The following is a 16,000-nucleotide window of genomic DNA, read 5'->3' on the forward strand; positions in this document are numbered from 1 at the left end:
TGCTCTGCTCACAGCAGTGACAGCAGGAGATCTCTGTCCTCCTGTGCACAGGGGCCTGGCTGCTGCCCCTTGCACTCCTCCAGTGCCTGTACTGAGGATGGAGGCACAGCCCTGTTGATTGCCTTTCTGCTCTATCCTATAGAACTGGAATTCTCTGATGTTTCTTTAGTCTTTTTTATTTAGATGAATGCAAAAGCTTGTAAAGTCTGAAGCAATTATCTTTATTTAAAGTTATGTCCAAGGACTCTAATTTAATAGTTTTGCAGACTGGGTAATGAAACTCACAGCAGGGGCCAGGTACAGCACTGGTGTCAGAGCTCTCATCTCACACCACTTCATATCCCAGCAGAGATATGTAAAGGTACAGTCTGGATAACCCATGGTGTGGATGTTGTTTGGTTCTTCTGAAAGCCTTGTGCTGTTAGCTCATGTCTGATAACCACCATGAGTTGTAGTTGACACATGTGTGCTCAAAACTCTTCTTTTTCCTTCTGCAGAAAGAAATGCATGGTTTGAAAGCACAGCTGACTAGTACAGCTGAAAAGGAGCAAGATCATTTAAACCAGCTTTTGGCTCTGAAAACAGATCTGCAACAAGAGACGTATGACTATTTTGAAAATACAGTATTTAATTCTTTTTGGTGTTATATAGAAGTTACTTTAATCCACAGTGAAATGAGCTGTGATTGTTTTCTAATGGAAGTTTTGAATCACACAATATAACATAAATTATATACTTACAGTTGTAAATTACATTTTCTCTATTTGTATTATTCTATGGAATATGTAGTTCTTCCATATCTCTGACTTTGTTAACAAGAAGAGAAAGTTTCTGAATTCATTGTTAATCCTGCTTTGAAATACATCATCTTCACAGACCATTATATTTATATAAAAGTTGACTCTGATTTTCTTTACTTCTTCTGTCTCCTTTTTATATCACTGTGACTGCTGCAAATCCTCTATTGGTAGATAAAGGCCTGGACTTTTTTCAGCATGGAGTAACACTTGATAATGGGTATATTTAACTTCAAAGGAGATTTCAAAATGCATGTTCTTATTCCTCTTGGCCATTTGTTTTAAATTAGGTTAAAGAATGAACAACTAACAGTGTGTCTCAATAAGCTTTCATTAGAGAAAGAACAAATAGCACAGGAGAGAAATGATGTAGCTGCAGAACTCAAGAAACTGCAAGAAAAACAAGAGGCAAGTTGTAAAATTCCAGATTTTTTTAAAGGACAGTGCTCAGTTTTACAAATCAGATGATAAACTGCAACATGACATGGTTCTGTAGAATACCTAAACTGATTTTTGTGCTTGAATTGGGAAAGAAGTGTATTTACACTTGTGAATAAGGCAGGTCAGTGTGCTTTGGATGTCTTTGAATTTTTTAAGAAGTCGCTTTGAATTTTATTTCTTTGCTGACATTGGTCTTTATTTAGGATAGTGAGAAAAAGGAAGAAAATACAAAGCAGTTAGTTGTAAACCTAGAAGAGGCAAATGGCCAGCTAAGGCAAGTGAAAACAAATATTAACATTTGATATTGTTAAAGGAAGTAGATTCAGATAGATAGTTGTGTTCCTATGTTGCTTTCTGGGATTTTTTTGATTAATATTTTTCTAGATAATACAGCTAAACAGAAACTATTCAGTTCTGCTGTTGGCAAGTACAAATTCTATCAGATTAGAAATACCTATTGCTACAGGAACAATGTTTGCCATCATTTTGTTTTACATAGAAAGAGCTGTCCTGTTGTGCATTAGACATGTTAGGTGTGAAGGAAATGAAAATGGAAGTTCAAGGTTATGGATGAAATGTGACAAGGCAAAACTGGCTGAGTGTTACTCTGCAGAAATCTCTGTACCATCAGTTCAATAGACAGGCAGCCTCCCATGTTTCAGAGCTGCATTACAATAGTCCAGGTTAGGATGTCTTTTCCTTAGCTTAGCTGGAACATCTTCTCCTACTTAAAATAAAAAGTATGGACAGTTCACATCTTGACTTACTAGGCATGTTGCTTCATTTTAAGAACATTTTCATTGAGCAGGTTATGAAATTCCCATCAACATCAGCAGCTATTTGTGGAAAATAAAATAAGAGTTTATTAGTACTGAAAGGAAGTTGAAGGTAAGAAGTAAATATTTACTAATGCTTGTTAATTTGGCCCTTAGAAATGAACTGGAGTCTCTGAAGGAGAAAATGGCAAAGACAGGTGAAGAGATTCAAAGTAAACTGGATGAAAAAGAAGAAAACGTACATATGGAAATATGTTACATAACCTGCAGGACAGAATTGAAATGTAAAATGTTTGTTGGGATTTTTTGTGCAAAGCTCTGCCTGGGGGATGTGGTCTCTGCCAGGGGCTTTCTCCTGTCACAGCTGCTGCCAGCTGTGACATTGTGTGTCCACATGCTGAGCCCTGGTATTTTGAAAGACAAGCACAGTCACAGGGATGTTTATTCCTTGCTGGGAAATTGAATATGAAAGATTTGTTTGATTTCAGGCAAACAGGGAACCTGTTTTTCTTTTTTTTTTTTTTTTTCATATATCCACTGGGTGATGGATGGGCTCTAGATTAGTTTTTATATGTAGTGTGAGTTCTAGCTTAAATAGATTCAAATATTTTTACTTTCTGTAGTTTCAAAGCAACCTGGGGTTTTTAGCATTAAAACAGATTTCATAATTTCATTGTAAAAGTCAAGGGTTTACAATTCTAATTTCAGATTAAGAGTATTGAAAATGAAATTTCAAGAAAGGAAAAGCAGTTGAAGAGTCTAGAAAATAATTGGGAAAATTCGTTTTTCAATAGATTGTAGGGAACTTCATACAAATGTATTTTTGAAATTGTGAAGATACTGCAGGATTTTCTCTTCTTTCTTTCTTGACTCTATAACTGCTAAGGAACTGGTTCACTGCTATTAATTAAATTAATTAACATCTTGTAGTACTTTATGGCTCAAACTCCAGTCATTCTAAGATAGCAGCTTGTGTTTCAGTCCCATCAGAATAAACCAGACTGCTGCAAGTGCATGTTTGGGAATGTTGACAGCAATTGCTAACACAGGGCGTAATGTTTAGGACTTAACTAATTAATGTTTGAAATATCTCTTTCAGGTTAATAATTTAAAGAAACAGATGGAAAATAAAGCCAAATGCTTTGAAGAGTTGCAGCAGGAGGTGTGTAGAGATTTTGAGAGTCACAAATACATCAACACATGGTATTTTGGGGTGACTTTTCAGCATTTTTCATCTGCTGTGATATCTTTAGATACACCTATGTAAGTTAAAAATGTTCCTTTCTTATCCTAACTGAGCAAATCAAGGAGTCGTCTTTGGAATCACTTGATCTGTTAAATTAGCCTTAATTTGAAAAAAGCAATTACAAAAATAATATCTTTAACAAACTTATACTTTTTTCATTTACTATATAGTATTATTTATGTACTTGTAATAAGGACCCATCACAATTACCACTTGTAGAAAAGAATTCTGCACTAGCACAAATTGTAGAAACTTCACTGTAAAATATACATAACTTGTAATCATGGTCATGACATCTTCACACCTTCTGTCAGCAGCATCTTAGTTTTAATTCCCATTCTGCCCCTCATTTGTTATTCCCTGTTGTTGCTCAGGGGGAGCCTTTCTTAAGGTCATGAAGAAACAGGATTTTCACAGTAATTATCTGAGCATTCTTTTGTTTGGAGAATTGTTCTGGAACCTGAACTGCACAAGAGAGAGTTATGGAATGAACTCCATTCAATAACAGGAACTTGATGAAAGCTGGAATTTTGAAGATTCTGACATTCTTGACACAGTTAAACTATTACATAATTCTGTTAACTTATTAAAGTGCAGTGCTTGTTTTGTTTTATTTCAACAGAATCAGGTGCTGAAAAAGAAAATTACTGCAGAAAGCAAGAAAACCAGTATTCATGAAGGGAAGGTAGGTTTAAATAATATCACATAGAAGATGAAGTGAATGTTTTTAAGTCCCAGTGTAACTAATGACAGTACTGGTTTAATACATTGTGAGCTGGTTTATGGATCTGGGATACAGATTTTGCAGGAATGAGCTCATAGTTTTTAGAAGATGCTTCCATTTTTAATCATTGGGCACTGACAATTGGACATTTAAAAGAGATGGACTTCACATCACAATTAATTATGTTTCCAATCAGTCCCTTTCTTTTTTTTCCTTTTATTGGTAGTGGACTGAACAGTAACCCCATTGTGACAGAAAAGCATTTAAAAGACTTACATACATTACTCACTTCAGGCTGTTCTTTAAATGTGTTCTGCACTGTAAATCCCTCTGATGGGAACATTGTGTCCAGCTTTGGGTACTGCACTTAGAGAAAGAGGTGGACTTTTGGGAGGATATTCATATGAGAAACTTAAAAGGAAAAACTGTAATCAGAATGCACAGCTGGGAGGAAAATGTCCCATAAAACCTGTGAAAATCTTATATAGAATTACAAGAGAGAGAATAAAATCTCCATCTGTATTTGGTTTTTTCCAAGGAATTCACAGCATTTAGGGTTGTCTTTCCCGTTGTGCTGTTGCCATTGGTTCTTTGAGTATTTTCTAACTCACCTCAGGACAAAGTTCAGTTCTTTATAAAAAAAAAAGCTGAACTTTTAAATAGGAAGCACTTTAATCATATGCCTGAGAAGTAACAGTGTGTTCCCGCTCAAAAATAAGAGATAAAAAAAAATTAACATATTAATTCCTAAACAAATAACAGCAGCAATTCTGCATTCCCAAAAGGTGAAGAAATTGCAGTTAGAAATGGAAAATATGAACAAGCAACATAAGGAAGCAGTTGACATCTATCAAAAAGAGATAGAAACAAGAAAAGTGAATGAAAAGAAACTTAACGAACAGGTGAGAGGTGTTAATTTTTACTGCAATTAAATTTTTTTTATTTAAAATGTTTTATGAAGCTTTATTGGCCAGAGCCCTTGCTCTTACATTTCAGTCTTATCAACAGAAATGGTTGTTGTGTATGCCTGTGAGCAAAGCTTTAGTACATCAGGTGCTTAAGTTGAAATATTTGAATATGTCTTTGAAAATAAGAACCCAGTTAAAAATTCTTTCTTTCTAGATATAGTTCAAAGAAATTCTACCCTTGGTATAAAGTCAGCATAGCTAAATGAGATTATAACTTCTCCCATATTAGTATTTTTTTGCCCACACATTTTTTGATGGTAAGAAATGTTAGGGCAGAGTGCTTGAAATGGCCTTTGGGTTCAAAGTGAACTTGTACCTTTAATCTTGCCCATTTTAACAATCTGCATAAAAGATGTCAGAATTGAAAAGGATCTCAAAAGCAAATGAAGTCCAAATGGGACTACACTGCACCCACAGGGGGAAGAAGAAATTAAAGTAATATTTTTAAAATATATATTGTTATGTTTATGAATGAAATGCAATTTACTGCTCCCAGGTAGAAAAGCTGAGGTTGCTTTATGAGGAAGCAGCAGTGATACAGAGAGAAACTGATATCCACTGTCAGCACAAGATAACTGAAATGGTGGCACTTATGGAAAAGCACAAGGTAAGAGATTTTACTGATTGCTGGCATTTGTAATGTGTTAATAACCCTTCAAACCCACAAAGAGGCCTGAGTCTGGGAAAAGGAAGCTGAACACATGCTTGACTTTTCATCACCTAAAATTAAATTCATTTGAAGATTTTGGAAACATGCCTATGGGCAGATAAATTTCATTTCTCTAAACTTCTAGGATTTAATTTTTTGTTTTAAAGTTAGGCTTCCTTTAATACCCTCTGAATGCAGTATTTTTCAGTATCAGTTTGGCCTCCTTCTCTGGGGAAATTACTTAGTGCCTGTCAGCAGTTTATCTTGATACATTTTAGTTTACCTTTCTATTACTCTCTTTTGCAGTATCTTTAGCAGATCCCATTAATAAAAATAGCATGGCTGGCTCTTAGGTGCTGAACACATATTGCATAGAAATAAAGCACTCTCTGCCAGTCCACAAAATAATACTGCACTGAGCATTTGATTTCTGCAGTTTCTGCAGAAGCATCAGTGTTTGTTCATGGTGCTTTCTGAATCTTCTGAGGAGCCTGTTTGAAAAAATGATGTTTTAAGACTGGATAGATCTATAATTGTAACATTTCCATGTTACAAATCACATGTTTTGAGTTTGTTGTTGGTTTGGTTTTTTTAACACAGAATGAATATGATAAAATGATTGAAGAAAAAGATGCAGAATTAAGAGTATATAAAATTAATCAGCAAAAGCAGTTATCATCAGCAAGAGCACTGGTAAGGAGTACTTTCCAATGTTAAATAATTCAGTGGAGGGGCTGATGTTCTTGTGTAGTGGTTTGATACTGGCTAAGCTTCAGGCACACACAAAAAAAACATTCACTCATTTTCCTCCTCTGTAGTTGAGTAGAGGAGGGGAAAGAAAAATTGAAGGGTTCATGAATTGAGATAAGGATTAGGAGAAAAACACTTTAGGGGTAAAACAAGTTCGAACTTAAACAATATCGAGAAAATGTATTATAAATAGATTTAAAAGTGGGTAATGAGAATTAAAATAAACCTTTAGAACACCTTTTATCCCAGTCCCTCCCTGTTGCCCACCAACAGCACAGGGAGACAAAACGTGATCTCTAGTCAGTTTGTCACTTGTAAAAATCAATTGAAAAGTTCTTACAGGGTTTTGCAGCTCTGAAAGGTTGATCTCAGTTTTCCAGGGATGACAGACCAAGAAACTGGGTGTGCAGGGATATTTATACAGGGGAGGTTCTAGGGGAGGGCACAAATTCTTTACCAATAGGGGAAGGCTGGGGAGGAGCACAAGGTGAGGTTTACAATACATAACCCAAGGAAACACAGGGGGAGGGAACAATTGAAACAGATCAATGGGGCTTCAAAGAACAGGGAATTGACAGGGAAGTTTCCAAACTAAAGGGTAGGTAAAAAGTGGGATTGACAACTTAATGGGAGGAGGAACAGGGAACATTCTGGATCAAGGGGCAGGTCTAGGGCAAGATGGACAACTAGGTGGGAAGGTACAGTTTAACAATGCAGGGGGGAATGGAACAAATTATTGAGAAGAGAACACACTGCAACATCTCCCTCAAACCACAGGGGATGAGAACACACTGCAACATCTCCCTCAAACCATGAGGGATGAGAACACTGCAACGCCGTTACTGCCGCACATTTCCACCCCTCAGAAGAAGAAGAAGAAGTGCACACAGTTTTTTTCTTTCTTAAATCTGTCATCACAGAGGCATTACCAACTTTTGAAATCAGACCAGCAATGTGTCCATCATCAGCACCTTCAGAAATTGGCTCTGCTGGACACAGAAGAAGCTTTCTCTCTCAGAAGCCACTTCTGTGGCTTCCTCCTATGAAAAACGAGGTTCCCTTTCCTGGTAAAATTTAAAAGGTTGAATAAAAAAAAATGAGACAAAAAATAAAGCAAAAGGTTATAAAGGCTTGGTGCTTGACATTCAGCCAAGACCACCCACTAACTCAGAAAACACTTCTTTGAATGCATCAACATGTTGTATATTCATAGATCTTCAAGCATTATTCAAAATCATCCCCCCCCCAACCTGTAAATCAATTTTTTTTTTCTTCCCTGGGGTTCTGGTGTCCAATAATCCAAGAATGTGAACAATTTCCTGATTATCTTTTTTTTACCATTCTCTCATTTTTATTGTTCTCATACATGAACAAAACCTTTTTACATCATCATTTTATACTCCAAGAAAAATATATGTATTTATCACACTACTATTTCTAAATTTTGTTAATAGCAGAACTAAAAGAAACTATATTCATACAGCAAAGTTTTCCAACATTATACATACAGCATTCATTTTAATATTTGTGAAAATCCAGTAATAGAATATGTTCTTATAACACTCCACCCCCACTGAGAGCCAAGCTGTGTTAAACCCACACGCCTTGAGTGTAATAGAATTATAAATGTCATGTTTTACTTCTTCCTATTGAATATTTGGGGAAGGGTTAACTATCTGCTTTAGTGGGACTGAACAGTAAAAATCAGCCCACTAATTTATTTCCTTTTATTCTCTTACAGATCTTATTCTGGGCACTAAAAACTCCAAATGCTGCTAAAACTAAATGGGAGTAGCAGTGTGTTTGTGTCTACTCTTCCAGCCAGTGTGTCATGTTCTGACTTCACATTTTGAATAGGAAATTTTTGTTTTAAATAGTTCGATTCTGCCCTCTCACCCCCTTCTCCCAAGTGTTTTAAGGTCTTATCTTGAACACTTATGATCAACTACCTGTTTCCTATAGTACTTCAGTCTTTAATTTTAAACAAGGTAAAGTAAAGCTTCAAGTATAGGGTTGAAAAACAAATAGAATTATCTTTTGTATCTAATGAATATCCCTATTCATTATTTTGGACTGTTTTCTTTTTTCTGGATTGGGCATAGTTAACCCTAGCCTTTATTTAATTGTTTTTAGGAAAATGAGCTGTCATGTTTGAAATGTGAACTGTCATCCCTTAAGGAACAGCTGAAAGCAGAAATTGAAGAAAAGGTGGAGTTTTTCACTAACTGAGCAGTGTGGGTGAGGTGTGGCCTGGGCTTGTGCTCTAGAAGTTGTGTAAGGAATGAAATTGAATAGAAAAACAGTGTCTGGTCATATATTTGTGTGAAGTTTGTAACAGTCTATGATTATAAACTGTGTTCTGTAATTACACCAAGAAGATTCTTAACAACTGAATTCAAATAAATATTTCCTTCCTATCACATAACTCTGTTTTAGGAGAATCTTGTAAAAGATTTCTTGCTTCTCTGTAGATGCTTAATTTTTTTTTCCTGAGATAAGCAGGTATTTTAAATGGTGATCCCATTCCATGGAGACATTAGACAGCAGTTTATGGAAGGGCTCCCACTGTGTCATTTTTCTTTCTCAGCTGTTGCTTTATATCTCTAGAATTGTTTTACTTAGTCTTCAAAAGTGTCCATTTCTAAAAGCACTTTTTTCTCTATGGAAGGGAAAAAAAATTTATTTAGCTGTAAAAATTATTGAAGTATCAAAGCATTCCTGAATACTGAATACTGCAGAACTTGCCCTTCTTCCCTGTCAGGAGTTTGCTTGTGGTTTTCATCTTGGAACAACAGAATCCATCATCGTTTTGGTGTTACCTTTCTAAAAAAGGACTGCACTGGACTATTGCAATGTTTCTCAGTTTAACTTCTAGTGAAAGGGCTGTTTCAAGTAACACCAATCTTGATATTGCTGTCAACCTTTCTCTGAAAGCCTCTTCCTGCAGTTTTGTTAGTTTCCATTTTCTGAGATGTTTGATACAGTCCACGTGTAGTGGCTGCAATTGAGAATAACCAGAATTTCTGCAGATAAACATAAAGAACAATGTGCCATGAAACTCAACTCTTCCACAGCTTCCTGTTCATTCTCCTAGTTTGGCTACCAAAAAAAGGATATTTCTACCCCACCCCACTTTGTTTGGGTCTTTGCTTCGTGTTTGGATGGAAAGAAAATAATTCCACCACGTCTCTCAGGTGTCTTCTTGGACACTCAGACTGTAAAGTGGGTCATGAGATTGGGTTTAGACTCTATATTTACCCCATAAAATAAAATTTAAAACTACAAACATTTTCTTTCCCAGACATATATTATAAAGACTCCTCCAACAGATAAACTGCAAAGTGGAAGAAGCACAAACCTGCCCTCGGAGCAGAGCACAAGGAAAAAGCAAAAAGTGCTTGTCCAGCTGGATTCTCAGTCAGACAGCTCTGAGCACACTGACCTCCTGGTAAGAGCCAGAGAGCAAATCCTGTGCTGAACAGTTCTTTGTGCTCACTGCTGTGTCTAAGAGTGAAGATAAAGGGTTTGGGCTTCTACATTCAAGCCAGTATTTATGTGTGTATTTTTACTTAATTAGCTCTTTCTGAAATTGTGGTTATATGTACATAATTTGCATTCTTTTTATTGAACTGTTATGCCTCATAACAACATCTTAACTTTTTTTTTAATAGTTTAATATCCTGAGGGGGAAAGGAAAAGTATTTTTTAATATAGTGTGACTAAACAACTTTTTAATTTATTAGAGCATAGTCTCGGAAGAGGAAATGTTTAAACAATTGTACAAAGATTATCCACAAGCTTCACAATTACATTCCACAGCACCAAAAAAGGTATGTTATCCTTTCATAAGATTAAACCAAACAGTTAATGAGATTGTTTACAGAAACTGATGGATGGCTTTATTTCCCTTCCTAGACACCAGCTCCATGCCATGGGAAATCTCCAGGCTCTGCACTGAAACTCCAAACCATGAGGAGAATGCGCCAGGCGGGGTGGGCAGCGGTTTCCAAAATGGACAGGAAAAGAAAAATTCCAGAAGCTGTAAAGCTCTTTGCTTAAAATGCAGAAAGGCCCAGTGCCCTGGCATTGCTCCCTGGTGCCTCCACAGCGTTGTTATTCTCTGAGTTAGTACTTTGTTGCATTTTTCTGTCGTGCTCAGTGTGTTTAATATTATTTTCATTTCCTTTACACATATAAACTTCATAGATCTATAACTGCATCCCCCTGCAGAGCATTTTCCACCTTTCGTCCCTTGTGCTTCAAAATGTTGGGACACAAATTAGCCAATTTAAAATTTTGAAAAAATATAACTACATAGAAAGTTGTTTCAAAGCTGCTTCTGTCATTAGAAATTCTGGTTTTAAAGAACTTCTGTTCTTTTAAATTTACTGTTTTTCTGAATAGATAGCACAGTGAAAGAAATGTAGGTGTTAAATGTATGCACTTTTGCCTGAAGTCTTCTGTTTTTTTCCATTTCACTGGCTGGTAGACTTGCCTTTTTAGACTGTTTTGTTTTCACTATGTTAAAACGGTTTTGGAATTTTTAAAATGGAAGTTTCAATAGAGTTACTTGCATTAAAAGATATTTCATCTTCATAAAGAGTAAAATATGCATGTTATAAGATATGAAAGCAATGTTAAGAGGCCATTAAATTGTTTTTCTGAAATATAAAGTGTGGGATTAAATCTTGTTGATTTAAAAATTTGAACACACACAGAAATCACCAGCTAGCTTTCCTAGGAACCAGCAGCTTCTGCCACAGAAGTATAAGGATAGATTAGAACATCTATTCTGTATTAATCCTGATTAATCTTGGTTTCACAACAATGACAACTCCCAGTTCAGAGCCTAGAGATAACAAAAAACCTACAAGTTTCTTCAGACTTCAAATAGAATGAAAAATTTTCAAATAGAATCAAAAATCAAAAATCCGAGATTTGTCTGAAGTGGAAAGTAAAACATATTTATTGCCTTCTTTTTGTGTAGTCTTATGGATAGGCCAGTAGTTTGGGTTCCTTATGTTGAGTAGGGATGTAAATACAATTTTTTTTTTGTATGTAACTAACAAATATTGTGCAAAGATCTGGAAGAATATACTGTGCTTTCCACATGAGCACTTGAAAGTGAAAAATGGAAGTTTGTACTGCCCACTTCTAGACTCAAACAGTAACTAATCAATCAGAACCTTGGTGTTTTCTAGGGACGTGAATCCATAGTATATCACATAATTCTCCTGATACCATGAGTGTGTCCTGTGAGGTGTTGTGTAAATCACCTCAGAAATTACAAAAATATTTCCAGCAATGCTCCAGAAAGCTTGCACGAAATGCAAAGAGCAGGGAAGGGTGTGAAATGATACCTGCCCGTTTCTGGGCCTCAGGGTCCCTGTGCTTGTGCCATGACAAGTCCACAGCTGCATCTCTGTGTCCCTTTCTCTGGCACCTGCCCCTCATTCCCAGTTCACTGCAGCACCCACTGGGGGAGAATCCAGAGAGTGAAAGAGACCAAACAATTCCAGGGCTCAGACACAGACAGGTCCATGGGGGAAGGAAAAGCTGTGCAAGGAAGCAGAGCCAGGAATTCACTCCCTGCTTCCCCCAGGCTGGTGGGTGTTCATCTCTCCCCAGGTAAGCAGGGCTCCATTCCAGGCACTTGGGGACACAAACTCCATCACTTCCAGCATCCCCCCCTTCCTGCTTCTGTCCCTTCTTTCCAGACTGATTCTTCTTCTACATGGCCTGGGAGTCCCCTGGAGCCAGGTCAGGGTCACCTGTCCCAGCTGTGTCTCTCCCCTTTTCTGGTGCTCCCCCAACCCCCTCACTGTCAGGGCAGGATGAGGAACAGGAAAGGCCTTGGCTCTGGGCAGGAACAAAAACCTCCTGGAATCTTGCCCAAATCCAAGCCCAGCCCCAGAGAAGCCCCTGGGAAGGAAGTTAACTCCTCCCAGCCCAAACCAGTCCCCAGCGCCAGGGGCCAGCACTGTCAGTGCTGTCACCCAGCCCTGGCAATGAGGCATCAGGATAGTTACCATGGCCACTGTCTTGGTTTGAAAGACAGGTGTTTGTTAAGAAAGGCAGAAGCCTCTCTTGAAATGGAAAAATGTAAATCTTTTCCTGCCAAATTATGATAATTTTGAAATTAAGGCGCTCTCAGACAAAGATATGGGAATAGGAATAACAGTTCTTTACTAGGAAAAAAATTTAAAAATACAGTAATACAAAAAACCACAAAACATTGACAGTCAGAATCTAACCTGACACCCCATCAGTCAGTCAGGGTGTTGGTGCAGTCCCATTAAATGGTGGCTGCATCCTCCTGCAGTGACAGGTGTGGTTCAGTTGGAGCAGTGCTCCTGTAGAAGGTGCAGTTTTCCTCTGAAGGTCCAGTGATGATGCAGAAGGGTCTGGTTTTCCTCTGGAATCCAGTGGAAAAAGGCTGCTCTGATGTTCTAAAGCTCAGATTTTGTCTAGGTAGGAAAGTCTTGGCTCCTCCCCCTGGCTGGAGCACCTCCCAATGGGATGATGGAATTTTATCAGCCATGCACTGGGACTCCATGGCCCATTAACAGGAGATATCTCCTGGAGGAAGGATGGGTTGTGGGAAAGATAAAGAACACTGCCCCCACCTGGTTTTAACAGATGGTGATAGAATGCACACTTTTGGTTACATCCTGCTTTGCAAGCCAAGACAACAACCAACTGTAGCAATGGAGTTTTATGATGGTTGCCATGGCACTGACCTTCCACAGTACTGTGGGATCGTTTCCATGGCAAATGAGTTGTGCAAATGTTGTACAAAGTTCCTGGAAACTGGTTAATTGATGGTTGCCATGGAAATTGCAGCAATGGAGGGTGTCTGTGTAGGTTGTCATGGCAACTGCCCCGATGGTTGTCATGGCAACCAGCCTTGGCAACAGGACCTGAAATGGTTGTGGTGGCAGCCAACCACAGCAACAGGTCTCAGTGAAATGTCCATGGCAACATGGCAGTGTATCCATGATGGTTGCCATGACAGCCATCCCAAGTGCTGGTTACCATGGAAACAGTCCCTGGCTTAGCATTTCCATGTCTGGTTGCCATGGTGTTGGGCACCAGCAGCGCGTTTGGCTGATGCTTGTCATGGTGACATCACAGCTCTGGAATTCCATGGCACAGGCCCATAGCAATGGGGTCCTATTGCTGGTTTCCATGGAAACTGAGCATCACAAATGGTTCAAGCCTTGCTTACTGTGGCACCACACTTAGGAAGGAATCGTAAATTAACAGTTGCTGTGGTAGTTGCTGTGGTAACAAGTGTGATTGATAATTGCTGTGTTAACGAGTTCCCCCGGTGATTGTGGATGTCCCATTCCTGTAAACAGTGAAGGGCTTTGAGCAATCTGATCTGGTGAAGGATGTGCCTGCTCATTGCAGGGGGGTCAGATGAGAGCAGAGCTCTTCCAACCCAAATCATTCTCTGGCTGTATGGTGAACAGGGGCTGCTCAGTGGACTTTGCTGGCTGATCCTGGTACCTGATCACCAGAGTTTGCCCTGTCCTTTCAATCTTCAGTGTTTGCTCTCTGTGTATTCCAGCTTCACTCCGTGTGTGTTTGTGTGCTTTAAGGGCCTGAGGAGCCCCGGGGCCAACTCTGCTGCTGTGCTGGGCAGCGGGGCTGGCCCTGGGGCTGCAGCAGCTGCCCGAGCTGAGCATCTGCTGAGCATTCCAGACACAGAGTGGATGTCCCTGACCTGCCGTGCCTCCAGTTCCTGCTGCAGGGCCAGACAGGACTGGGCTGCTCTGTGGGGCTGGAGATGGGACATGGATTTCAGTGCTGGCAGAGGGAGAGAAGGAGCAGATTGAAGCAAGGCTGTGCCTGGGACTGGTTGAGTGCCACGGGAGCTTTAGCAGGGTGTGGGAAGAAGGCAGGTGTTGGGAATCCCACAGGAATTGGCCATTCCTCAGCCAAACACTGCTTTTTATAAGAAGCAACAGCGAGGGAGGCCAGAGGGACATCAGTAAAGATCTGGGAGCTCCCAGGGTCAGAGGGAGCTGGGGAAATGGGGCACTGGGTAAAGTCTGCCAGGGAACCAGCACAGACCTAGGCCAGGCTAGGAGAGCTGCAGTGGGGGTGACCAAAGGCCTCGGGGGGCTGGGACCCCCCCTGCCAGCAGCAATGACATTTGTGTCCCCTGGCTGTGGCTGCTGTCCCTCCCACCAAGGCCCATGAGAAGACACCAGTTTATTCCAGCCCCAGGGCTGGTGGCCTCCTCTCCAATCCCACAGAGCTTTGGAGGGCTCCTGCTGCTCTCCTGCCCTCACCATTCCCACCCCACATCCCACTGCTCAGGGACAGCCACGAGCATCCTGTGAGGTCACCAGTCCCCATTGCCAGGGGATGGGGTCAGGGCTTGTGTGTCCTGCTTGGCAGAGCCCAGGCAGGGCTTTCACAGCCACATTCCAGAGTCCATTTCCACCTGGACCCGCTGGTGCCTCTGAGTTCTGCTTCCCCAGCCCCAGGGACGCTCTCCTTGTCTGCCCATTCCCCCACGGTCTCTGGGCAGGGATGGCCTCAGTGGGGGCTGCTGACATCCTCAGCAACTTGGAAGTTGCTGCTGAATTTTACAGCTCCAGAGGCTTGTTCAGCCTTCAGCTCTTCAGTTCAGGAATTCAGTGCCCCAGGGCTCATGAACATTTCAAATCACCCTAACAAGGGAAGCCCATGGGAATAATTTGAGTTTTAATTCCATTCTGGTTAATTAGACAGATTTCACAATTGTACTGAAAATGAATGCATTACATTTAAAAAGTAATGACAGAATATTTTTTTCCTGTTTATTCTTTTCCAGTCTATGCACTGTTATCAGAATCTCCAGTTGATATTGATCCCAAGCACCTCCTAATGCAGTCTGAAGAAATATGAAAATCAAGACCCTTTATGGCTGACAATCAATCAGACTCTGTCCCTACCCCCACCCCACCATTTCCCCCATCCAACCCCTGGCACTCAGAGCAGCCTTGTGCAAATCTGAGCTCCCTCCCCTCCAGGCTGTGCCTGCAGCTTTCAGCTCCTTGGCACCAACTCCCACCTGCTCTCCTTGGAGAAGGAGCTGCCCCAGACACAGAGGGATGTTCATTTATTGTCAGCAAACAAAACCAAAGGCAGGTACAGCTCCATAAAAAACAGAATTCCAGCCTAAGGAGTGCTGGGCAATGGAGCCACATCCAGGGGTGTCCCCAGGGCTCAGGATTGGGGCCAGGGCAGTGAAATCTCTTTCTTGCTGATCTGGAGGAGGGCTTGGAGGGCACCCTGAGTCAGTGTCCAGGTGAGGCCAAGCTGGGTGGGAGTGTGGCTGTGCTGCAGGGCAGGAAGCTCTGCAGAAGGATCTGGACAGGCTGGAGCCATGGGCCCAGGACAATTGGATGAGGTTCACCAAGGCCAAGGGCTGGCTCCTGCCCTGGGCTCACAACCACCCCAAATCCCTGCCTGTGCCCTGCCCCTGATCCCCACAGCCTGTCCTGTTTCCTTCATCCCTGCATTGCCAGGGACTTTCTGGGACAAGGCAGCTCTGCTCCATCTGGGGATGGAGGGAGGTGCAAGTGCCAGCTCTGCAGTGGGAACCACAACTCATCAGGTTTGTGTCCTTTGGGGGTCAGCAACTGGTGAGACT

General features: G+C 40.5%; 1 protein-coding gene across 1 annotated transcript; it reads left to right on the forward strand.

Annotated features, from left to right (window-relative positions):
- Positions 1–1,543: 1,543 nt before the first annotated feature.
- On the forward strand, positions 1,544–5,641 carry LOC148218266 (synaptonemal complex protein 1-like). The gene is made up of 5 exons (XM_088157906.1): positions 1,544–2,252; positions 3,114–3,176; positions 3,883–3,945; positions 4,770–4,886; positions 5,449–5,641. Exons 1-5 carry the CDS (start codon positions 2,148–2,150, stop codon positions 5,590–5,592), a joined length of 492 nt encoding a protein of 163 aa, XP_088014032.1. The 5' UTR covers positions 1,544–2,147; the 3' UTR covers positions 5,593–5,641.
- The last annotated feature ends 10,359 nt before the right edge of the window (positions 5,642–16,000 follow it).

The sequence above is a fragment of the Sturnus vulgaris genome, unplaced genomic scaffold (assembly GCF_052056855.1).
Source record: "Sturnus vulgaris isolate bStuVul1 unplaced genomic scaffold, bStuVul1.hap1 Scaffold_192, whole genome shotgun sequence".
Taxonomy (NCBI): domain Eukaryota; kingdom Metazoa; phylum Chordata; class Aves; order Passeriformes; family Sturnidae; genus Sturnus; species Sturnus vulgaris.